The following is a 25,719-nucleotide window of genomic DNA, read 5'->3' as shown; positions in this document are numbered from 1 at the left end:
GAAGTTCATGGAGGTAGGCCTAGGCCCACTGGGGCCGTAGTGCGAAGGGGGGGGGGAACATACCCCGGAGAAAGAATTGGTAAAAAAGGGAAAGCTATCACTGTAACAGGATTTGGAGACCCATACGGTTGTGAGACTTCGAGGCTCCCACATTTTCTAGACGGGTCACAGATGGCAGTGAGGTTAGCCTTACGCGCCGGCCGCCTTTCACCCCCCAGGAAGATTCCTGGTACTCATTTCTGTTAGAGGTTGAGTCGACCCCAGGGTCATAGTGGCGGCTCAATTGAAAAATCCAATTACCTCATCGGGAATCGAACCCGCGACATTTACGGCTTGTATAACGGGTGCTTGTGTTAATAACATTATTATAGTGGACGTCATTACACTTCAAAATTATGAACAAAAATAGAACACGTCGCTAAGCCTTCATTTAAAATCGCCGTTAGCTGGTTTACGTGCCGAAGCTAGGGAGCTCGCGAGGCGGCAGGCCTGTCTCAGCCCCCCCCCCCCACACACACACACACACACGTCTTGGCGACCTGCTAATTAATTAAGCATAGCGACGTGTTTGTATTTTTTTCTGTTCACTAATCACTCATTCGCCGGTCACAGTGACCGCGCCGTCTAAGCCATGAACCGTCTTGCCCCACTCGAACGCTGGGATCTTGAATTCGAATCCAACTCAACGCATGGATGTGTCTGTACGTTTATACCGTGTGTAGGTAACGGCCTTGCGACGGGCTGATCCCCGTCCAAGGAGTCCTACCGCCTGCTTATAGCAGTGGTTGTCAATCTTTTTGAGACCGAGGCCCGGTATATTCGTTTTTTATTAGACGAAGGCCCGGTAATGGGTCGCGGCCCTGCGGTTGAGAAACACTGCTTATAGGCTCATGAAATTGAAAATCGGCCAAGGCCCAACAAAGGCCTGTAGAATAATAATAATAACTCATTTTTCACTTCTTTCTTTACGACGCCTCCGAGTTTGGGGAGAACACATGAATGATAAATTGGGAAGGATTTGGGAAGTAAGCGAGGTACTACCGCAGAACCTACCTGGGAGGGATTAGGAAAACCACGACAAGCCTCACGGTCTGGTTTTGCTCTGACCTGTCCAAAATTCCTTCCCAAATACGAGCTTTAGTGCCTAGCCAACCTACTCGGATACAAAATGCCTCGTTTTGTACTAGAATTAAAAAAACTTTTAGATTTTTTTTACTTCCTCTTATATAATTAACATCGAATGCATTGTAACTCCCTAATGGCGCGCGCACTTCTAGCTGTCCACTGTTTGTTTATCAGCGATCTATATAACATCTGGTGCGCTGTCTCGCTCTGGGATCGCAAGACCTGCACAACAGCTCACGTGGGGCAGCACCAACAAAGGGAACTTCATTAGTATTCATGTAGATCAATGCGCAGTGGAATGGGGCGCATTCTGCTATCACCCTTGACCGAACAGGCAGATTCGTATCTCAGGAGGCCGTGCTTCTCAGCTCCATGGCAACGGATCGGGGCGAACCGCATACATTCACAGAAACGAGATACTTCGCCATGATTAAAGCCACATGCACCGCATCTGTATGCAGACGTTTGACCAACTCACAGGCTAAAGATCACATAATTAAATTCTCTTGACCTCACTGCGAAATTTCGGTATCTAAAGACCAAATATTTCTGACCCGAAGGGTAGTTTCAAAATAGGATTCTTTTATGCAACTCTTGAAATAAGTACCGCTACATAAAATTTGTCGCTGTGCTTAATTAATTAAGCACCATGCCATGAAGACGTATGGGGGAGCAAAGGTATAGCTCCACCTTACTTGACCTCGGCACTAGATGGAGTGGTCTAGGTACATACCCACGACGCCTTACCCCCTGGGGAAAGAGCTCCTTGTACATATTGTATATGGGGCTGGGTGGACCCCAGGGTCGGTTCGGACGCTGTTGAAAAGAGAGAAATATCGAACGCGGACCATCCAGCACGTGGCCTATCCATATACCGACTGAGCTATCCCCGTCTCTACCGCTATATTGTGACACATACCCGCTTCTAGCAACGACTCAGTACACACGTTCCAGCAAAAATCCAACATTTGTTTCCGCTGCAACGAATGTTAACAAGGGTAGTCTCCTTTGAAACACGACAGAACAGAGGAGACTTCTATCCCGGCAGCGAGGCGGCTATAAGAGGCAGGGGATTCGTGAATTCCAGAGGTTCACATTCAGTGAGAGATGGGTCCGAGAGTCTTCAGAGAGATGTCGTTAAGGAGTTTAATGTGTGAGCTGTTATAATCAACTGTACATCCAATCATGAAAACCAGAACCCATTATTATTAGTCACGCCAACCCCTTACACGTGACAATACTATCTGCCTGTAATGTAAGACCAGAACCCATTTGTTCCACAACTTTTCAAATTCATTCCACTATTAGATGTCGTTAAACAAGCCGTACACGGGGTCACTTCCCAGATGAAATTACCCAGTGCCATCTTATGTGTCTCGTTTCGACTCAACCCCCCGCCCCACTCCGAGCTAGCATTAAGGGTCAAATTGACGGAAATAACGCGGAAAGCCTCCAATGTGTGATGCGAGGCAATTACGTGTCACTCCTTCACAACTGCAACGGGAATGGTGAAACCTTGAGCTCTCCTCAGGCTCTCCAACTGAGGGCATTCTGAACCCAAAACCCCGGCTTATGTAGGGCGTTAACATTTACTTGACTCCACCAGTACAAGGTTGCCATGTTGACCTTACATAAGCACCAACAATGCACTATTTCATCTTGGCAACATTACACAGGCCGCGAGGTCTAAGACACGAATTGTCTTTCCTCGCTCGAACGCTGGGATCGTGGGGTCGAATCCTGTATTGTTTGCATTTATTCTGTTTTTTTTGTGCTGTGTATGTGAGTATAGGCCTTGCGACGGGCTGATCCCCTGTCCAAGGAGACCTACCGACTGTATATAGAATTAAAAAAGTGACCCTTGACAGACATATACAGAGTGTTTCACGACATTAGGGCATAACTGCAGAAGGTGATTTCCTATGTTTTTGTGATCAAAAAAGTTCATATAAACATGTGTCCGATTTTGGACGGTTACGGAGTTATGACCGTTTCAAACTCAGAATAGAAGGTAACGATTACTGACAATAAACGGAACAAAATAATAAACCAGCATAATACATGATACATTTAAAGTATGAATGTAAAGTTAACTTCGTGAAATTACCTTTAATTTGCATTTATTGGTGCTTAAAGCTGATTTTCGAAAATGCCACCGCCGGCCGCAACACAGGCTGCCGCTCGGTTGTGAACCGCGCCGGACATACCAACCAGCCACGCCTTAGGTACCTCTCAAGTGTCGAGATAACGAGAACGCTCTGTCTGTAGCTGGCTAAAGATAGCGACCCGCCAGCTGACAGACGCGGTTCACACGAGGGCGTGTACGGGAATGAAAAAACGGTCATAACTCCGTAACCGTCCAAAATCGGACACATGTTTACATGAACTTTTTTGATCACAAAGCCCTAGGAAATCACCTCCTGCAGTTATGCCCTAAAGTGGTGAAACACCCTGTATATCACATGAGCGGTTCTTTGTACGTAATCTGACTCTTGCTCTACGTGTCGCCAATTGTTGCGTATTTCGAAGGGAAAGTAACATAAATGCATCTACTTGGCGTCGAGATGCGTGTCTGTCAGTGCGTCCGTCTGTAGCCGTGAAAAATCCCGAGCCTTCATAACTGGGGTTCAGTAGAACCTGATGACAGTTCCCGGTTTCGGTTTAAACCGGGAAACAGCGACGGACGCTTGACACGAAGATCTGAGCGCGATAGTGCGCCTACCTGAAGCGCAACTCGCTGAAGGTTTATCGGCGCAGGAAATGTTCCAAACAAAACTCGTAAGGAAAAATGAAGCGCAGGTGTCATGTTCGAGTAATCTTTGCAGCAAACTTCCTTATTTGTAATTAAACAAAATTTAAATAACGCGCCAGAATTTTTAGATTATGCTTAAGGCAAAATGGTAAAGTTGTCCTGTGCTTAATTAATTAAGCATTACGCCATGAAGGCGTATGCGGGCGTGTATATATAGATCCACATTTTCTTGACTTCGGCACTAGTTGGAGGTGAGTGGTCGGCTTCACTCCTCGGCAGTTTTTCTCCCGACGAAAAAGCCCACGGGACCCATCGGATAGGAGGCTGGGTGGTCCTCAGAGCCCGTCTGCAGAACATGAGAAGAAAAATTCTTTCCCTCACCGGGACTCGAACTTGTCATGCCCGTAGCCAGTCGCTATACCGACTACGCTATCGGCTCTATGTTTTCTAAATTGTTAGGAACACAGTAAAAGTCCCCTAAAACAATACAACCACCAAAAATATTTTGTTGTAATGTACTGAGCTGTGAAGGCCAAGGAAGAAATAAGATATTAGGTATTTCAAAACTGGAGGTGATTGGTTTAAATCTCTATCACGTGACAGACCTTTCCACTGCGCATGAGCACGCCGTTTGTTTGAATCAGATAGTGCAAGACGGGTCACTTACCTGTAGAAACATTCTAGAGGGGTGGTTAATGAGGACATTGCGAAGGGGCTGGAGGTTGTGAGCAGCGGGCGTTTGGACACCTCCATCCAGGTGACGGCGTAGCTCCCAGGTTCCCTCTCCAGGAACTCGACCACAAAGCTTCTGGCGTGTGGGGACAGAAGCAGCAGGCCAGCGCCGCTTTTGTTTACTCGGTTCCACCCGTCCGAGAACACCTCCACTACCTGAACCTTGGAAGTGGTCTCTGCTCCTACTGTCTCGGCTGGACATACAACTTTGGGGTCCCGGGTGTCGACACCAGAGTACACCACTATCCGGTTCTGCGTCGGGCACACACCGGCATCATTAACGTTTTTCGTCATGGCTGATGAAGACGGGAGTTCGAACCCACGTATCTTGAGATATAGAAAGTTGTTTACAGAATCTTCTGGCTCGATCAGCCACGGGTGATTCACACACTGCACGCTGTTGGTGTCCTTGTCACGTGCAGTGTCTTCCTCCCGCAGCTCCTGAACCACTGTAGGGTCCTGAAGGATGCCCTTGCGTGTCACAGGGCTCCTGAGGGCGATTTCCCCGCTAGAACCGCGCAACCGCCTTTCCTCCCTTGACGTGGTGCACACCCCACCATCCACATCAGTCCCACTGAGGAACTGATACTCCCCCTCAAAGTAAAAATCAAAGAAATCCTGTGTGATGTTCATAAACGTCACTGTGAAGTTTACCTCCACGACGGAAGACGTCAGAGTCGTGATGACGAGCGGCTCCGTCAGCTTTGAGCACAGACAGTCACGTGGCAGTTGCACACCCGGCCACGGATACTCCGACACCCAGAGCTCGGAGACGCCGGGTAACCCAGAGTTCATTAACCATGACATCGGCGATTTCGTCTTGGCTTTCGTCAGGACGCACGTCCAGCGGCGAGTACGCGCGTCCAGTCGCGACATGCAGGGTCTGTCCCCGAAACGCGCCCGCGTTAAAGTCAGTCGGACCCGCTCGCCCTGCGCAGCCTCGAATCGTAGCACGCAGCTCAAGTTCTGGGCACCGCCACGTCCGTAGAAGAAGACACTCCGCGGGGACTGGAAGCGCCCCGTGGCCGGCGAGACAGCCGAGGAGGTGAACACTCTGTCGCACGGATTGGCCGAGTCCTTGACAGGGGCGCCTTCAAGCGAAGTGTCGACGAACTCGTAGCGGAGCACGAAGCTCACGGGGTACAGCGCACTGCCCTGCCGAAGGAACTGTTCGAGGGTGAGTTCAGGGCCGGAGGAGACGTAGCTCTCAGCGAGGGCGCAGGGACGCGTGAAGCGGGAGCTGTTGCTCAGCAGGCTGTGGTCACACAGGCGAGGGACGTCGTCCTTGCAGAACTCCCCTAGCAGCGTCACGTTCATCTGGAACAGGGACGTAGAGCGGTCACCGCAAACGTGCCGGGGCGACAGAACAAGGCACGTCCCACGCAACTTCCGCACCCTCGACACGAAACAACAAAAACAGGCGACTTTCGCTCAAAATGTCACCGTTATTTTTACGTTTCGTTAAATAATTGCTTACTTTCAGTTCAGTTTTATAGTGACCGGTTTCATTGTGAATGTACACTCAGCTGCGTCACTGTTTAACTAACCAAGCGCCGGCGCAGGGACGAAGCCCCGAAACTTAAAGAAGGAAGAGGTAGGAATTTGCATAGAAGGACTGAAGAAACCCGTGAAAATCTTCAGTCAAGATATTCGATGTTCCAGCTGAGATTTGAACCGGATACCTTTAGGATACAAGTCAGAACATGCAAGTACCTTTTAATATTTATTTATTTACACCCTCCCACTTACAAACTACATTGGACATAAGGACAATACTTAAGAAATTTAAATCGGATGATCACCCTGATGCATTCCGGTTACCAGCAACCTTCTACTAACCTGAAGATGGAGGCAGAAAACTGCTCCGAAATTTTGTCAGTCATCTACCACACTACATGGTGTCACATCTCAGAAGACCTTTACCTTAAGTTTGACGGCCAAGACATAATATCTGACAAACTATTAGCGGCCTTGCGACGGGCTGATCCCCCGTCCAAGGAGTGCTACTGACTGTGTATAGGCTTAAGAAACTGAAGAGGCGGCCAAGGCCCAACAAAGGGCTGTAGAGCAACTGATGAATGAATGAAACCGCGCTGCGCCATCGGCAGTCTACGTGCTACGTGTCTCTACATGTGAAGTGTCCGTTTGTAACACTACCCAGTAAAGGGCGGGATAGCGACGGGCTACAGAGCAGGTGTTCGATTCTTGACAAGGGCAAGACTTTTCTCTACTACACTGCGTCCACACCGACTCTGAGGCCCACCCAGCTTCTTATAAAATGGGTACCGGGTTATTTTCTCGGGATAAAACGGCCTTGGAGTAAACCTGACCACCAACCTCCATCTAGTGTCGTGATCAATAATGGTGGAGCTGTAACTTCACTCCCCCATACATCTTCATGGCGTGCTGCTTAATTAGTTAAGCGCAGGGTCAGCTTTACCTTCTTTAACTTAAGGTTTACCCGGTAACAAACTGCGTGAATATTCGTTGGGGGGTTCTGGAGTTACATGCGTACAGACGGACAGACGGACAGACGTAGGAATAACGCAGGGAACACAAGTGTCATCATGAGGGGGGCAGATCCTGTCCTGTCACGCGTCTCATGTGAAACGAAGTAGCGTCCTCTTGGTTTTACGTCGGCAAATAAAGTCTGGAATATGTCTTCTGCCCTCAAACGATGTTATATCTCCCCGACACTGGACGCCCTCGGCGACACGAGCGCTCCTAGCGTACGAATCTACAAGCTGAGGCCAAGACCCAACTCGTAGCAACGATTCTCTGATTAAAATAGAGGGTACAATTTGTCACACGGCTGTGGCGCGGGGTGCTAATGTATCGGGCGCAAGGGGCGAGACTTCCGGGGGAGACAAAGGGTTAGTTGCAGATGACTTGTCACTGTTCTCTTAAGTACCGAGTTCGTGTCCCCACTCCTCACGTATATTAATGACGTGATATTCAATGGAACCATAAGATGTTTACTCCAAACTCCTTCCTCAAGGAAACATCATAATCCGTGTATGTCTGTGGGCCCTGCCTTTCAAATATTGAACTAGATGACAGATCTGGAGAAAAGCGGCCGGGATCCGAAGCTGGCCGCTCAGTCTAGTGCCGAGCACAGAACACGTGGAGCTATACCTACACTGCTCTCTAGTTCATGGCGCGATACTTAATTAAAACTAGGAAAAATTTACCCTTCTTCATTCTGTACAGAGAAGTTACTGTCGTCCGGGTGTGACACCATGTAGCTTAATAGAACCTATTCTTACTGATCTGTTTCTTGGCTTACTCTTCGACCCTGAAGATGGAAGCAGTGCCTTGCTAGGAAACTTCGGTAAACTTCGACCGCATTACGGAGCGCCTCACCGCAGAATATGATTTTCTTCTTAGATAGTGCCGTGAAGACCTCAAATCCAACGGATCTGTTTTTAAGTTTTCAATTTGTTGAGGTCAAGTACCTCAACGAAGTCTCTTACTAATAATTCCCCATTAAATTTCCAAAGGGCTTAACGTCAGTAACTTATATATATATCTTACAGTGTACAGAGTCGACCCTGTAACAAAACTGTCACACCTGGAGGTGTCCAATTCCACGCATGCGCGCTCACCTGCTGACGTGGAGAGCCGGTGTTACTGGCAATACGTCCATCCCAGATCCTCAGCCTAGCGTTGCATTCCGTTCCTAGCTCGTAGGACGCAGGATCTGCGCTGGCCGCATGGTACTTCACGAAGGACAGCCACACTGTTTCGTGGCGTCGCCCCTGGAAGTGGTAACGACAAGTTGTGTTTGGCGGGAGCGAATGTCGGGGGTTCTCCAGGACGCCCCACGATGAGTCGAAGCTGGTGAGCAGGAATTCGCAGTGACTACCCTCCCTCACGAAGCTGTGTGAGCGGGAGTCCACTAGCACCACCTGGACGGAGAGAAAGCGAATTACTTCTTGTGGCCTGTTTGCGTTCCCTAGCGGTCACTGCTCTATTGCACGCAGGTTTGTTATTGCTTGAAACAAGGAGGTGGAGGTAGCGACGGATGAGGAGGGTTGACGCCGTCAACTCAGTGGCAAGGCGCTTCATTTTCGGCGCCTCAAGATGCCATAACAGCGGCGTGTGCAGAAACGAATGCACGAGACCTACACTGTGATATCTGCCTCTGTAATATGCGTTTGTAATTCCTTTGATCTCGTCTGGAGCGTCTACCGGGCCCTGAACAGCCGTGCGACAAAGTGACTTTCCTTAACCGTGAAGAAGCCCTCGCAACACGTGAGCTCCTTAGCAAACCCTGCCCACAAGATTTGAAGAGGATTAACCATTTAATGTATCAAGAACAAGAGGACGGGTCTGTGTATATGCTGCTGGCCCTTGCCAGTGCAGTCTTTCTCGGTTCCGAGTCCCTTGGGACTCGCGGCCATATTTTACTGTCTCAAGTTTGAGACTTCCATTTTCGTCGTCTCCTATGACTCGCAGGGTGACGGTGGAGGTATTCGACCCTGCCTCCACACGGGGCACTCAAATACTGATAATTGCACTGTCTTTTATAAACGAATGAGAACCTCACAGTGACCACCGCCTCCAATGGTTCCAGGCCTGTTCTTCATGAATCCGTTGTCTCGGAATCTTGTGTTAATTCGGAGCAAAGCTTTCATTTATGCAAGCTTATTCTTTGCAGCGGAAACGTGTTTTATCAAGGTGTTGTCTAGCAATGGACATTTCTGCTGTGCTTGTCTGACTGGACATTTCCGACATTCATGCGTGATGTCATATTATTTTTATTTTGACCTTCTCTAATGCACATTTTTCATGTTTTCAGGGGATAATTATCAGCGTTAAGTAGTTAACTGTCTGCAAGAGGGTAGCAAAACATAAAATTAGGAAAAATTAAATTTCACCTTCAGAATTAGGAGATGAGTGAAATGAAGCAAAACGTTTCCTTCACAAAACACCCAGGCCCCTGGCTCCTGCTGGCTTGTCTTGCTTTACTTAATGTAGCTTAATAAACGGTGCTGCAGTGCATTAAGAATATACTTAAAAACTTTTGAACGTTTTGGTAAAAGAGCGCGTCATTCCACTAGAGACAGCCTCATTATGAAAACAAGTTTCCTGCAGCAGAGGAAAGTCAGCATTATTTTACTTTGAGGGGTGAATGCTTCGTGGAAAATCATGACATAAGTAAAGCAATGAAAACGTAGTGAGTGCAAGGGATCAAAGCGGCCGTGATAAGAAGCAAAAAGCACACGAATGATGAACGAGAGCTAAGAGGGAGTGGATAAACTCTGATGAATAAATAAAGACAAAAAGAGAAGAGACAGGATTAAAACGGCAAATGAAAATTTCTTAAAATCAAATGAATATGAAATGTACACTCACTTCCACTGATTACAGGGTCAAAAGGGTACTCAAGACTGAACTGATATATTTAGGACATTCACCAATTGCTATCTCAGACACATGGAAGTTCTCCACCTCCTATGAAATTCCAAGGTTCATGCCCGTGCTCACAAGAGCCCACCACTAAGCAAAATTAATCCAGTCCATACCCCATTTCTATTAAGATCTGTTTTAAACCTTTAAAGAGTCAGTCAGAGTCTAAGTTACTTTACGACTGGCGGTTTACAGCCAATTAATTCGTCTTGGCGCCAAGCCATCTGAGTTTCACTATATGAGTTTTTTCTTTATGTAAATGCACCCTTGTGGTCATAGTCCTTATGTAACAACCTCTGAATTTATTTCAATATGAAACCCTCTTCATTCCTCTAAATAGAGCAGCAGCTGCCCCGATACATTCATACTTACCTAACAAGCAACACGGCGTTACTGAAGAAGACCGTAATTTTGTGGAAAATTTGAAATTTTGTATAGTTTAATTTTTACATCTTTAGACGGCAGAAGGGATGAGAAACGTTCTGAAGTGGGCGCCAGCAAGCATTCCAAGAATTTAACATGCCCTTAATCTATTCACGAATTTGTTACTGTCGTCCCCAAATACCCGAATTTTCAAAGGATCTGTTAACTGTCTTCATGTTATGATCCTGCCCTGCATTCTGGCGAGGACTTATTTAGTTGGATCTGTATTTATTCTGTATCAACTGCCTTTGCTAGCGTCTAATAGGGCTTTTCTGTTTTTAATTATGATCTTCATGCCTTCCCCCAATAAATTAATATCACCAGCGCACGAGACCAGAAATCGATATGTCGAATTTCATCTCCGTGCCTCCAGACATACCTGCACCATATTAATTGCGAATTCTAAAGCAAAGCTGAAAAGCAATTCCTTGTTTCCCCGTTTGGTGCATTACCTTGATGAATTGGCAAGTTTTACTAGACTGAGCGAGGGATTACCCGTCTATACGAGTGGAAATGCAGACAGATCTGAGGGGATTACCTTGACAAGTGTAGGGGGGTGGGGAGTATCTGTCATCCACATGATATTCACCGATGACTTGATCAGCGGACAAATGAATGTCTGCCATTCACGCAGAATTATCCGGATATAAATGTCAGATCATGCTGGACAATACATCGTGCAAACGTGGCCCAACAGAAAACATGGTTGGATTTGGGGGGGGGGAGGTGCTTGCACAGAACAGAAATACAAATCTACAGATTTCATCGAGGCATTTGTTTGTATAAAATCACGAAAAGTTGGCTTGTAATTTTAGTTATTATAATAAATAAGGAGAAAGACAACAGAAACTGACAACCTAAATTTATTTTTACTGATAGGGGTTCGTACATTTTGACTTTCCCGGGGCCCCCACAACTCAAAATCCTAACCTTCATATTCAAGTGCACATAACGAAAAACTACACACTTATCACTTTGAAACACGAACCGAGATAGCGAGAGCTGTCTGCAGTGCAGCTGCCATGAGGCATCAGCACTGGGCCCAACATGAACATCCCATGTTAGTCAGAAGATGCGAAAAATGATATATGGTTGCTTGTGTCATTTTTGTTCGAAGCATTAAACACATGTAAATAATATATTACATTTAATTTCGTACCTCACAGGAAACACCGCATGTCCCTTACAGAGACTAAACGGTTAATTCTGTTTAGGGAAAGAACAACGCATACTTATCGTAATAATTGTACAGAACATAAAATTATATTGTGTGGTCAAAACTTAGGATTTTTCTGATGTTCACATAGGTGGTATATTTAGCTACCAGTGGCTATATAATTTGATAATTATTATTCCAGGAAGTCTTCATAATGTGAACAATAAATACTGGCCGAGGAACAGAACACAGGGACAAGTAGCTATATACAGTATATCACAAAGGTAGCTAATGAATCCTGTAGAAACGTGACAAAGTTCAGATATTCAGGAATGGCACTAACAAATCAAAACTTGATTCATGAGGAAATTACGGTAAAGGTAAGTTAAAGCTGTCCCTGTGCCTAACTAATTAAGCAATACACCATGAAGGCGTATGGGGGAGTGGATGTCTAGATCACATTTTCTTGATCTCTGCACTAGTTGGGAGGTGAGTGGTCAGCTTCACGGCCCGGCTGCTTTACCCCCGGTACCCATTGGACAGGAGGTTAGGTGGACCCCAGAGCCGGTCTGGACCACTTAGAGAGGAGAAAATTCTTGGCCCTACCGGGACTCGAATTCCGACCTCCCGGTCGTCCAGCCCGTAGCCAGTCGCGATCCCGGCTCCTCATGAGGAAATTAAGAGCGAACTGAATTCTTGGAATGCTTGCTGTTATTCAGTTCGGAACCTTTCGTTTTCCTGTCTGCTATGTAACAAGTTTAAGCTTAAACTTAAATTTAAGTTATTGGTTTGTATGGGTGTGAAACTTGGTCTCTCATCAACGGAAGAACATACAGAACAAAGGGATGTAACAGGGTGCCCTATGAGGGGCACATGACGATGCTAACTTCTCAGGGGAGAGTTCAAATACTACAAAAACAACCCCCTATTTTGTGTGTAGGGGTGCTAATAAATCTGCAGCTAACATCCACGTCTCGGCGCCGTCTCGTTCACCCGCAACATAAGGACGCGTCATGCCGTGGTGAATAGGGACACATTCAAACATGATGTAGTTGCTACAGCATCATTAAATATGCCCACCTAACTCACAAACAAAATTAATAAGCTAACAGTCACCCAAATATTTAAATGAACCCTTGGCTTTTATGGAACCAAAAATTTTAATGCTATATTCACAAAAGCCCGCCACTGGTTCCTATCCAGAGCCAGATGAACCCAGTCGCTATACTTATATCTCATTTGTTTAAGATCCATATTAATATTATCCTCCAATGTATGCACACTTTTTTTGGTATATTTCCTTCAGTCTACGTACTAAAATTCAGGTAGCATACTTTATCTTCATTCTCATGCGTGCTGCATGCCAAACCCATATCATCGTATTTAATATGACAATCTTAAGAATGTATGGTAAAGTGTACGCATTACGAAAATCCCGTCTTCCTAACACCCCCCCCCCCTCAGCATCGTCTTCACACTTAACATGACATAGTCAACTGTATCCTCATGCAGGCCTATCCAGCAATAGACACAAATGCCCCTACACCAAAATTAAAGCTCAAAATGGTTGTTTTTCTGTATTTATTGCAATATTTTAAAAACTGTTGACAGAACAGTAAACATATATGTAAAGTTGCCCCTGTGTCCAATTAATAAAGCACCACAACATTACAACATCGGCACAAATGGTCAGATTCACGCCCCGGCCGCTTTATCTCAGGGGAAATAAACCTGTGTACCCACTGGGGAGGAGGCTTGGTGGGCCCCAGAGCCGGTTTGAACTCTGCGGGGTAGAGAAAAATGTCTTGTCCAGCCGGGAATCGAAACCCGACTGTCCAGACAATAGATCGTCGCTACATCAATTGAGACATTACCGCTTTTATGGGCCTACCCGTGGTTTCGCAACGGGACGCGTTCCAGAATACAAGAATTCCGATCCGTCTCATGCGCTGTGTAATGCTGAGCGCTCAAAGAACTCCTTTATTTGAACGTACCCGGGAATCAGATTCTTTGGTAGGTTTCAGTGAGTAGAAATCACTTCACGTGACACTGTAGAAGCTTATGGTAATGTCGTGCGGGCTTGCTGCTACATATTTCGCAGGGGATCTGGCTGTGTTCCCAGCTCTGCACACACACAGGACTGGATGTTGGTAATTCAAACTTCATATGGGTTATGTATATCCTGCACAGCTAGTCCATGTATCTCTGCAATAGGATCTACTGGAGTAAAGAAAAGCTCGTATAAATAAGAAGCAGGAGTACACGTTCATCGTCCGGGATATGGTTGCTTCCCGAGTCAATATCACACTAATAAGCCCCCCCCCAAAAAAAGAACACCCCTCCCCTAGAGGCTGTGACGTCACGCAACAGGCGACTCCGTGCTGCGACAATTGCTCGGCAATGCGTAGGTAGAAACACCTGACAACAATACTTGATATCTGTTGACCAGCAGCAAGGTGTTCTCTATGTTGTCCGTTCCGAGCCTAAATAAGGAGCAGTGAGCCAGTTACTAGAGAGAGAGTAACCAGTCAGTTGCAGTCTAGCATTCGCCGGAGTGAATGGAAATAACTACAGGAGAAGTAATTGTGCAATTGTGAGAGCGAGTGCAATAAATTCGCTATATCCAACACGGCGGAAGTTATTTGTAGCGTGATACATACCCAACACGTGACAATAATATATATAACTCATGTTCCATCGACTTCCTCCGAGGTGAGACGGAAAGTCTGCTTGCAGCAAGAACACAGTGCGCAGGGCAAGTCAGGACGGATGCAGGGATGATTGGCTGCATGGATTGCTTTAAGGACTGGTGAACTGAAGGTTTCATGACAGATGGATCGGTTTCAGTAGCGGTGGGCAGACAGACACGTGGGTTCTCAGATGATCAGATTAATGGCTGCAACGGGAGATGACCGGACGGATGGGCAATCTGTTGACAGCCGATTGATTCAGTGACGCATGCATGAGTGGGACAAGTGTCTCACAGACACACGAGAGAATAAACGCGAGGTTGTGCCTTATTTATCAGGCTTTCCACCCCGGTGACCAAATTCGGTCCCAGGTTAGGTCAAGTGGGATTTGTGGAGGACAAAGTTGTACTGCCACTGCCAATTCTCATAATACTGAATGTTCTATACAACAGGCCCAATAATAGGAGGGAGAGTCCGTAAATATGTCACAAATGGGTATAAAACCTTAAACATGTGATATTCGGACCTGGAAAAAAAACATATATTTCTCGACATATCCTCCACCAACACGTGCCCCATCGCTTTGCAACTGCGTCGAAACCCGCAGAATAGAAATTTTTTGGCTGTTGTCTCAGTCACTTCCGCACATTACAAACACTTCCAACCGTAAAGTGCAAACATTTCTTTACGAATATCCTTCGCACTGAGATTTTTTGCCCACAAAAAGCACAACAGAAGGCTGCTGTTTAGTAGTACAGTCCACTAGCACTGTCATTTTGACTACTGAAACCAGCCTCTGAACATGCGCATGCGCGTCTGCCACCTGAACTGACATGAAGCTGGGCTGTGCTGCTACCTAGTGATACACATAGGAAACTACTATGTCCAGTACAGCTGTTTTACTGCCATCTGTGACCGGTTTACTGACTCTGTCTCGTATCCGCGGTACCAAGTGCTGACCTACCTGCACCTCCAGTTCGAATCCCGGCAAGTAGCTGAGTGGCACAGGGTGGAAGGGATTGTCGAATGGCGAAGTGTGGAACTCGAGCAGCATGTTGGGCCCACTGCTCACAATGTCGGGCACGACGTCGCCTCCACAGAGACGCACCAGCACCGGATCCGTCGTGGCACTGCCGTCGTACACGGTCAGGTAGTCCTGCACCACGTTGCACTGGTCCCACACCCTGGAACAACAGGGTGCTTCAGAACACATGCGACGAGCATCAGCAAAATTAAGAGGAATACACAACTGAACACCGACCGGGTGATTCCAAACGAGATGTGTCTGTCTGCCTGTTCATCCCCCTCCCATGACATCGGTAATACAGACACTAACCGATCTACAGCACCCAGCTCATTACGGACGTCAAGACAGAAGGTTTCCAGACCTCCTGTAACCAACTGCACGAACATGGCCGCCTTGACAACGTCTGAGATGGAGACAACACTAGCTAAACTAACCCCATGGATTTGAGCTCTTCTTGAGAAGCCGCCAGTTGTGCAGCTATTCAAGAATTCGCCAGCATTTTATGGAAGCCGAAGATTCAATACCGTGTTCACAAGAGCCCTCCACTGGTCTCTATCCTGAGCCACAGCAATCCAATCTATACCATCCCATCCTATCTCTCCAAGATCCATTTTAATGTTACCTACCTACGTCCGGTCTTTCTTCTTCTTCCGGATTTCCAACCAATATCCTATATGCATTCCTAATTTCCAATATTCGTGTTACATGACCTATCCATCTCATTCTAGTTATTGGTGATAATAGTTCTGAACGTTCCACAATAATTTTGTTTTTTTTTAGAGAATGGAAATCGTGGACGCTTTTCTTTCCTTTACAGAAAAGTGGAAAACAAAATGTCGGCTGCAGCAACACATAATTTCCGCAATACACGAGGTTCTCGCAGGTTACATTCCTGCTGTGGCCTTGGGAAGCGAGACCGTGATAGTGAGTGGGTTAGCGCAGAGGTATCACTCTAGGCTTGCAATCTCGGTCGGTATACCGGCTGCCCTGAATGAAGATTTTCGTGGATTTCCTCAGTCACCCCAGAAAAATGCCACGATGGTACGTCAATTCCAATATGACTGCTTCCTTTCTGGTCCTTTCCAATTCATCATGCATCTAACGTCCTGCCACATGAAGCTAAATAGTGCAGCTACTGACAGCGTCTTTAAATAAGTAACCACAAATCGGACATAGACTTGAGGCGACCGAAGATTCGGAGGAAAGCGCTGCCTCCATCTTCATGTTGACAACGCGACTCACCTCAGTACGAGCCTTCCTACAACATATTTACGTTATACAATCCTTCAGAACCCTGAAAGGCACCAAGTCGATGGTCAGTGCTTTTAATGTTTGCTTATTCTAAAGAAAGAAAATTTGTGTCCGGGGGTGGAATTTGAAGGAAGCGGTAGTGGACAATTTCAACGTTCTTCGCCTTAAGTGACTGTGGATAACCACGAAAAAAACTGAGAGTAGCCGGTGTCCAGCCCGAGAACATCCCGAATTCAAACCTCAAGTATTACCATTACAACGCCGTCCGGTGAGTGGAGGCACAACTCCACGCATTCACTCACCTCAGCACCCTCTGGCTGCGGTCGTACTTGACGATTTGGTCCTTGATGTGGATCTTGTGGCTGTTCCGTTGTCTGACGGCCAACATGGCGTGCTTGCCACGCGGCACCTGTCGGTGCTCGATCCTGTAGTAACACGTCACATTTCGGGGGTAGACGCCGGGGTAGTTGGGCGACTGGATTCGGCAGGGACGGGCGTCGCAGCGCTCAAGCACTCGGTCACAGTACGACCCAGGAACCAGATCACCTCGCCACGTCGCGACGCTACTGTTGCCATAACGGAGACGCGCCTCGCTGCGTCGCAGGAACTTGTACGCTAACTTGAAGTCGAAGTTGTACCCAATGCCCTGGGACACAAAGCAACACAGAATTCTTGTGAACACGGGTTGCTATAACGCAGGCTCCTGGATTCGTTCCCACGTGTGTCGCCGTTGGGAACGGCCGTTATGACGTCTTGAGGCACCTGAAATGGCTGCCTCAAACTCAAGGTCTGTCGTCTACCCACGTCTAGCCCCCATTTCCGGCGCTGGATAGGAAAGGCAGGGGACGGGAATGTTAATATAGTGTAGGAGGCCACCCCATGAAATTCCAACGGCAATTACTCTAATTATCCCCATAAGAAGAAGACTGAAAGTTACCTGTTCCGAGAGGCGGTACAATTGTAGAGTCAGGTTGAGTGATGTAGTCTCACTGTAGTACACTGTGTAGCCCCACGCACTGCCACACCACTGCCCTCCTGTGGACGGTCTGTCCAACTCCTTTATCGTCATGTGACCATCCGGACAGCCCTCTGACGTAAACGACACAAACTTCCCGACCGTGAATGTGTCAAAGGTCAGCTGCAAACACAGGAAACAAGTTTCGTCATCATACCGACGCCACACTGATACACAGTCATGGGCGCCGACGGAGGGGGAGGTGTAGGCCGGTAATCTGCTCCCCTCTGCCCGAATTTTTGGAAAAATCAAAACTTAGGAAAGTATCAATACCAAAAATGGAAAACACTTTTCAGAAGCTAGCAATCCTCACATGCAAATTCCCTTGCCTACTGACACCGGCCTATAGTATTATAACACACGCGTTACACATAACACTCAAACCAATCAACGTTAGCAACGCCATCAGTTACTGTTCCGTTTGGAGCTCGAGTATAAGACCGGCAATTGGAGCCGCCCATCGCCGACAACTCATAGCGGGCATCAGTAAACCACTTCACTCAAGGTCATCTCAATGTTACACTTACACTCTTGTATCCGCAGTACTATGGGCCGGTAAGTGCAAAGAGATTTAAAGGGCTTATATGAACGCTTTTAAGCAACGTTTCCTCCTTGGAAAAATGCAGGTTGCGGTCGCGCATACAGTGTTAACGCCTAAGCTTCATACGTCAGTCTGATCGGCGTTCTTTCGGACTCTCTAATATCATTGGCTTTCGGACTGAAGAAGAAACAGAAGATAAAGAAAGTAAAGAACATAGGGGATAGGAAAGCTTCTTGTGACGTCACTTAATATTTTATTTCTGAGCTGGTTACGGCAGCGGTAGCAGTCTATATTTGTATTTCGGAGGCAGGCCATTTGAATACTGGTCGTGTTGCGATTATCCTGATGGGCTGCTGTGGTTTTCTTCAGCCCCCTAGAGAATTCTGGAATAGTGTTTATGAAATGACCATCTTCAAGATCCTTATTCCTAACTGTTCGCTGTTTGCCAACTGACACACTAAAAGTAGGAAAGTAGGCATCTCTCAGTGTTTAATTAGGCATCACGACATGACGGCACTTGTAGGAACTGAGGTATAGCTCCACATATTCTGCACAAAGAAATAAGTACGGTACCAAATGGGTAGAAAACTGGTTGGGCCCCACAGCCGATCTGGACGCCCTGCTCCTGTCAGGAATCGAACTTTGGTTCACCCTACATCCAGTCCACAGATAGTCGCTATGTTGCTACAGCTATATGCAACTGAACAAGTTGTCTGTTTCTCTCACCAGTGACTTCGAACGTTAGGCTCTTTGGGTTTAAAAGCCTTGAATTTCGGAAATAGCCCGACGTTTCGGAGGGATATATCGCCTCCATTTTCAGGGTCCAATAGTAAGCCAAGGAAGAACCAGGAACAGCAAGCGTCAAGCTGAAAGTTTCCCCGAAATGTGAGGCTCTACATTTCACCAGACGCCACTCAACAGGACATTTTTTATTTCGTTATTTATGTTACGACTTTGTCAAATAATTAGGAAAACAGCACCGCCATCGAGTGCAAGCAATTTGATCTAATTACGTGGAAACATTTACAGCGATTGGGTCGTAAGGTACCCTCATCAGGAGGAGGAAGTGCTTTGCAGTTACAAATGTCAATTGTCCACCGACTCTACCTCCGTGGAGTTAATTAATTACATTTACAATTGCAGTCCAACACAGCGCACAACCGGTCACTACACACACTCTATAAGGCGAAGAATATGCTATCAATATCCGGACAATTATGTGAAGACTTCATGTACTTCCTTTAATTGGATTTTTCAATTGACCTAATCCTTCCAGTCGCACAATGGCCCTGGGGTCGACTCAGCCTCTAACAGAAATGATTATCACGAATCTTCCTGGGGGTAAAGGGCGGCCAGCACGTAAGGCTGACAAACTCACCGCCATCTGTGGGCCGAGTGTCTAGAGAAAATGAGGGAGCCTCGAAGTCTCACATCCTTGTGGGCCTCCACGGCCTGTTACAGGGATAGCTTTACCTTTTAAGAGCTGTAGCCTGAATAACTTCCACTTTTACCGTAATTGTAAATGTAATTAATGAACTATGAGATAGAACCAGTGGGCAACCGCACTTCCCCGCTTGTTAAGCCCTTCTGATGACTGACCTGTACGCGTTTCCAAGAAATTAAATCAAACTGGTCGCAGTCGATGGTGGGGGTGTTCACTTCTCGGCCAACAGTGTGACAGGTCAGAAAGCCTTCTGTTCAGGTGTCTAGGCCGAATGTTAGGATGAATGATGTATGATGAACTGGAGAAGATTCGGAAGGAGGACGGCGTAGCTTAAACGGGATATATCTCGGAATTTACCTGGAGGGACTGAGGAAAACCATAAAATATCAGTCAGAAAATCCGATGTCCCAGCAGCGATTTGAACGGAAAACTTCTGGAATACAAGCCAAGCCCACTATCGCCTGTGCTAACCTGCTTGGTTAGGGACTATACCAGTTTTCAGAACACCGGAACCAGTTTCAGAAACTTGCAGGAGTTCTTCTTTCTCGCAGTTTCAATCAATACAAAAGTTCTGTAACAGATATCGGGGGGGGGGACCCTTGAACAAAATGTGCACAATTTAAAGTATTTCCTCTGGTGTAGGGGGGATACATTCTGAGGTGGAGTAACAGGGGTGATATTGAACTGGGGTTGTGGTGAATTTCCGATAATTAATTAAGGTTAATTCTTTTATTGACAATCAGCGGTTACTTGCTTGTTGCGACGCGAACTTTATTGAACTCGGGGAATATATCACGTGACCGCAGTGCCGAGATGAGCTGCGGACTAGACATGCGCACTACACTCCTGCTTCTCGTGATGGAGTCTCAACTTCGAGTGTTGGAGCTGGGTCTACGTAATGAATTGCACGTATGTCACTTTTGCAGGCAGTGTGGAAGTTAACATCGCTCAGCTGTTAAAATCATTCACGTTTTAAGGAACTGAAGGTTCATTTCCGTGTTCACTAGAGCCAGAGCAAGATTAATCCAATCAATACAGTTACATAAGAAATAAATATTCACTTTAACCATTTAAACCATCAAGTCAAAGTCAAAGTTGTGTTACGACCGACGGTCAGTCGGCCAGTCTGCCTTGGAATAAAGCTCACATCTGGGGCTTACGACCAGATCTTTATTGCTGTCAGACAGTTGAGGGTTTGTTGTTATGGGGAGCTCTCTTTGACGAGAGGGTCTGTCGTTTGCCGGAATCACAATCAGCAGTAAGAAGTCTGTTGTCAGTATGTACAATTTACATTTTACATATTATATGTATGTATATACAGCATATAGAAGGCCTCTGTAAGTTGTCTGTTCCAACTGCCTCTCTCTGTTTTCTGTTTGTTACTGGCGTCAACAGAAAGCCACGCGCAATGCAGACACAGCATGTGTTCATTTTTCTCTGACTCGAGTGAAGTACCAAACGCTCTGAGAGGTTTCTCTTTTAAGTTTTGAATCTGATTTCAGAATTTTGCGGGGGGTGGGGAATAGCGAAGGAAATTGGTAATGCAGAATGGAACGTGAGAGGCACTGAACCTGGTCCGCCGGTGTTCGAAGAATACGTTATGAAGTGGCCTACATACTCAGGGGTAAAGTAGCCAGACCGCACAATACAACGAAACGCTTAATATTATGGACATTCTAAGTTACTTCCATACTCCGCTGTCCCTTGAATCCATATCAAATAAAATGTTAATAAATGGAAAGTTGTAAGTTTCAAAGTGTCCTTGAAGTGCCTATTCATTTATTTAAATTTTGATATTTAGACGACGAACACTGCTCAGAATTTAATATTACGGGCTGTAGCATTATGTAATATCGTAGGTTGAAGTAAAAGTTTCGTAGGAATATGATACCTCTATCTTCAGGGTAGAACCGTGATAACGAACGGATCAGGTTATGTAGGCATTCTGCAAAGGAGGTAGTTAATTCGACCCAGGGGGAGAGGAGATAGAGCCCGGCCAAAATGATCAACAGATTCATATTTTCCCTGAAGATGAATGTGCACGTTCCTCCTTAACACAAATACCTCTATACACAACTACACGGAGTCACTTCTGAGAAGCCTGCAATGTCCATGTTCTTTAAGACAAGAATGTGAAATGTCAGAGAAATATCACATTCTGTACCGACGGAGAGGGATCCATCCAGAATGTTTGGTAGCTTTGTACCAAAATACACGGTGTCACTTCCACAAGAGAGTAACCTTAATATTCACTAACCCTGAGAAATTCAAACGTGACGCTGAATTTTGTATGTTTATTCTGTTTTCCTCATTTGAATATGATGTCAAAGAACGGAAACACTTTGCAGAAATTCTCAAAGAAATATTCATCATTTTAAAATTGAATTCAATTGAAGCCGGTGTGTGTGATTTCCGTTCTGTGAGCTGCAAACATTCGTCTTGTTACTGGGACTTCCTGCTTACGCTCTCGAGGGAGGACGAAGTAAAAAGGTAAATTGAAATGTGACGTCATACACGTGGAGCATTCATGCCACACGAGCCTATTCATTGCTAGTCATAAAGAATGTACGGGTGCATTATTTAAATTACTGTATCGAACCACCCATCAACTGCTAACAATAGTGTCTCAGCTCCAAATCGATCCCAGAACTTCGTAATTGTAATTCATTAACGGAAACTCCGACAGCGTCACTTAAAGAGACTGGCCTACAAGCGAACACAGAGGAAACCAATTACATATTCATATTTCTTGAATAAATTGCAGGAAAGATCATAAAGACGGTTGAATCTCGAAAATATACTCAAGTACATACATTTAGGAAAAATAACAAATTTTGATTACATACGCAGAATTAATCCCTTAGAGCACAGTGGTAACTATATGTACCAGCTGTTTTAATATGAAGCAGCTCTGAATTTTGCTCCACACAGTGTATTTATGTGTTCTGTATGATTCTCACAGTAAACAGCGACTGTTTCCCCAAACAGCTTTAACCGGTTGGGCTTTGTAGCGGAGACGTAATGTGTTTCCTGTCAGGTACGGACTGGATTCTTATACATAAAGTCTCTGCTTTCTGCCCACATAGTATATTTGTGTGTTCCGTATGGTTCTCACAATAAACAGCGACTGTTTCGCCAAACAGCATTAACCGGTTGGTCTCTGTAGCAGAGATATGTGTTTCTTGTGAGGTACGGACTGGATATTTGATTTAGAAGAATCTCAGAGCAGAGAAGGATAAATCAGAAATTAAAACTACGTTAGATACAAGTAAAGAGGTTGGTATACAGATAAACAAAGGAAAGTAAATATATTTTATCTTCTCTTCACCAGAATTCAGAACAAATCCATCACACAAAATTAATAATAGATCCTCAAGGAAAAAGGAGCAAATTCCAAACATCTGGGAAAGACGCTAAAAATGACAATTCATCATCAGTAATCTGTCAAGACGACAGGTCCACAGTCTCTTCCAAAACAAATGCTCCACTTAATGCGATCTAGAGCTTTCTCCTTCAAATGACAGTATCCTCTTCTGTCCCCAAGGTCATCCAGCATCTTCTTACGTCTTCTTGTCACTTCTATCCGCCCATCTATCTTTCCTTCGATAACTTCTTTTAGAAGGCAGTTTCTGCGTAAAACATGACCAATCCAATTAGCCTTCCGTTTTCTTATTTCGTGTAGGATATTCCTCTGCTCACTGACTCTAATTAACACTTCTTCATTTCTCACATAATCGGTCCAACTGATCTTCTCCATCCTTCTCCAACACCACATTTCGAAACTTTCCAGATGTTAATTATTCAAAAAAATATTAAGAACAGTTAAATTCAATGAATATTTTATGGCTTTCGGTTCAAAAGCCTTTTATTTCATCTCATATACAAACATAAAAATTTATGAATAATATCTGTAATACAAAGAAACAGCCAAAGCTATAAGCGACGAGAACATGACCCAGTACGCCGAAACCTTTCTCCATCCACAGGCCTTACCAACTTATGAAAACTTTGACCTCCTTCAATAGGCCCACACATAAAAATGTAACTTCCTTCCCTTTCCCTGGTCTGTACCGCGACTCTAATGGAGCATATTCAGAGACACTATGAAATGTACCCCGTACTGTTACCAATATGCACGGTATCCATGGCTGTTAAAGCGATGTGCACGTGCTGTAGCAGAGATTTTTTCAGATGCGATTCAAATCCTCCTTCCCAAATTAATTTAAGTTACACGAGGAAATTTTGATTTCTAGATTTCAGTAAAGTTGTCCCTATGCTTAATTAATTAATTAATAAATTAAGCACCACGCCCTGAAGACGTATCGGGGAGTGGAAGTATAACTGCGCCATTCTTGACCTTGGTCCTAGATGGAGGTGAGTGGCCAGCTTCATGCCCCGGCCGCTTTAACTCGGGGAAAAAAACCCCGGTACATAACCGGCATGGACGCTATGGAGAAGAGAAAAAACGTTCCCTGCGGGAACCTAACCCGTACCGTCCAGCCCGTAGCCCGTCGCTATACCCACTGAGCGATCCCGACTCCCACTACTCAATCTGAGTGCTATTCCTGTCTTCGAACGTGCAGCTGTTGTGTATTGTGATACTGACAGCGAAAATGGCCATATCCCGGGCGAAGGACGGGTATTCCTGCCTGTTCCTTATGCCCATAATATTGACAATGTTTGAGAGTTTGCGTGTTCTTTCTCGTTTCAGTCTGCGACCGACAAGAAACTAAGCACTCAACTTTATTTGCTGAGCTGGAGGACCAAGTAAGAAATTTCCATATATACTGAACTAAACTGTTCCTCACACACACAAAAGAATTGCCCTAAAGATTTATGTGGTCCCCATGTACACAGGGCTGTGTGTAGGACTGGTCCCCCGTAGTCCCCACGCCAACTGCAATACTTCTCCTTGCAGTCTGCAGTTACACAAAATAATGTCCCCAGTTGCGAGACTCGCCAACCATCGAGATGGCGGTTTCACTTATGTAATATGCATGTATGTGTTGCGCCCGGTGGTTAGGGGATCCCCCTACACACACACATATAGCAAAAGAAACTGGAGCTGTAAAACAGCATAACAACCTCCGACTTATTTATGGTTCTTTTAGAGACCAGTAGCTCACATTATCCTTTTAAAACCGAGTGGTAACTATATGTACCACCTGCTATAACAGTCACAAACCCTGCATTCTGCCCACACAGTGTATTTCTGTGTTCCGTATGGTTCTCACAACAAACAGCGACTGTTTTCCTAAACAACATTAACCGGCTGGTAACTGTAGCGGAGACGTAATGCGTTTCCTGTGAGGTACGGACTGAATTCTTGTATATAAAGTCTCTGCATTCTGCCCACACATACCTCNCAATAAACAGTGACTGTTTCCCCAAACAGTATTAACCGGTTGGTCTCTGTGGCGGAGATGTTATGGCGGATTATGTAGCATGCATTGTGAAGTTTAAAATTTCATATGCAATTCCAGCAGGAAAGCCCGTAGAAAAATGCTGTGCCCGAAAGAATTGGGTGTAGATGAAATTATAATATTAAAAGAGAGTTTAAGGAGATAATATTTTGCCAGGCGGCGGGCTCTCGTGCTCGGGGTAATATAATTTAACGTTCCAGATATCTCGAGGAATTTCTTGAGCAGGTGAGACACTATTAGCTTCTCGAGTATGGTCCTGTTCCATAGAGTTAGTTAACAATCGTTCTGTGACATTCTCAAACTTTACTTTGCCGTCATGACAAACTGCTTAATTCTGATTAAAAATTCCACGTGGAAGACGGACAGGCGTACCACAAGAATCCGAAACGAACGCCCTGTGGCCTGGAAGGCAATGCGTGGCCCCCTGGAGTGACCTTTGACCCGTTTGAAACACACATACTTTGCCGAACGAAGCTCGTTGTTAGCAAGCCCAGTGAATTAACTCACCCTCCTGAATACAGATAGCGCTGAACGCAGTTTCAGAATTCATTACGTTTGTCAGCAGTTGCCTAGCAACAAATTCGTCAGTCGACAAATAGTATATCGAAATCCGATTCGCTGGTCATGAAACAGAAGAGCATCGGCCAGGATATTAACGTTTCCATATTTCATATGTGAGAGAATCTTTTTAGCTGAGTTATCCAAGAGAATTAACAGGAAAAGCCGAG

The 25,719-nt window shown here is 45.6% G+C and overlaps 1 protein-coding gene across 3 annotated transcripts in view; it reads right to left on the bottom strand.

The window, feature by feature from the left end:
• Nucleotides 1-25,719, bottom strand: part of LOC111861806 — a 322,342-nt gene that overhangs the window by 4,733 nt on the left and 291,890 nt on the right. For all 3 annotated transcript variants that reach the window (XM_023846679.2, XM_023846678.2, XM_033750465.1), the window contains exons 4-8: nt 17,506-17,706; nt 16,871-17,214; nt 15,255-15,474; nt 8,215-8,517; nt 4,545-5,926 (exon numbers count right to left, since the gene is read on the bottom strand). In XM_023846679.2, the coding sequence (XP_023702447.1) occupies nt 4,545-5,926; nt 8,215-8,517; nt 15,255-15,474; nt 16,871-17,214; nt 17,506-17,706 (2,450 nt within the window). The remainder of the gene's footprint in view (nt 1-4,544; nt 5,927-8,214; nt 8,518-15,254; nt 15,475-16,870; nt 17,215-17,505; nt 17,707-25,719) is intronic.

The sequence above is a fragment of the Cryptotermes secundus genome, unplaced genomic scaffold (assembly GCF_002891405.2).
Source record: "Cryptotermes secundus unplaced genomic scaffold, Csec_1.0 scaffold620, whole genome shotgun sequence".
Taxonomy (NCBI): Eukaryota; Metazoa; Arthropoda; class Insecta; order Blattodea; family Kalotermitidae; genus Cryptotermes; species Cryptotermes secundus.
The sequence above is the reverse complement of the archived record's forward strand: the minus strand, read 5'-3'. Positions and strand labels throughout refer to the sequence as shown.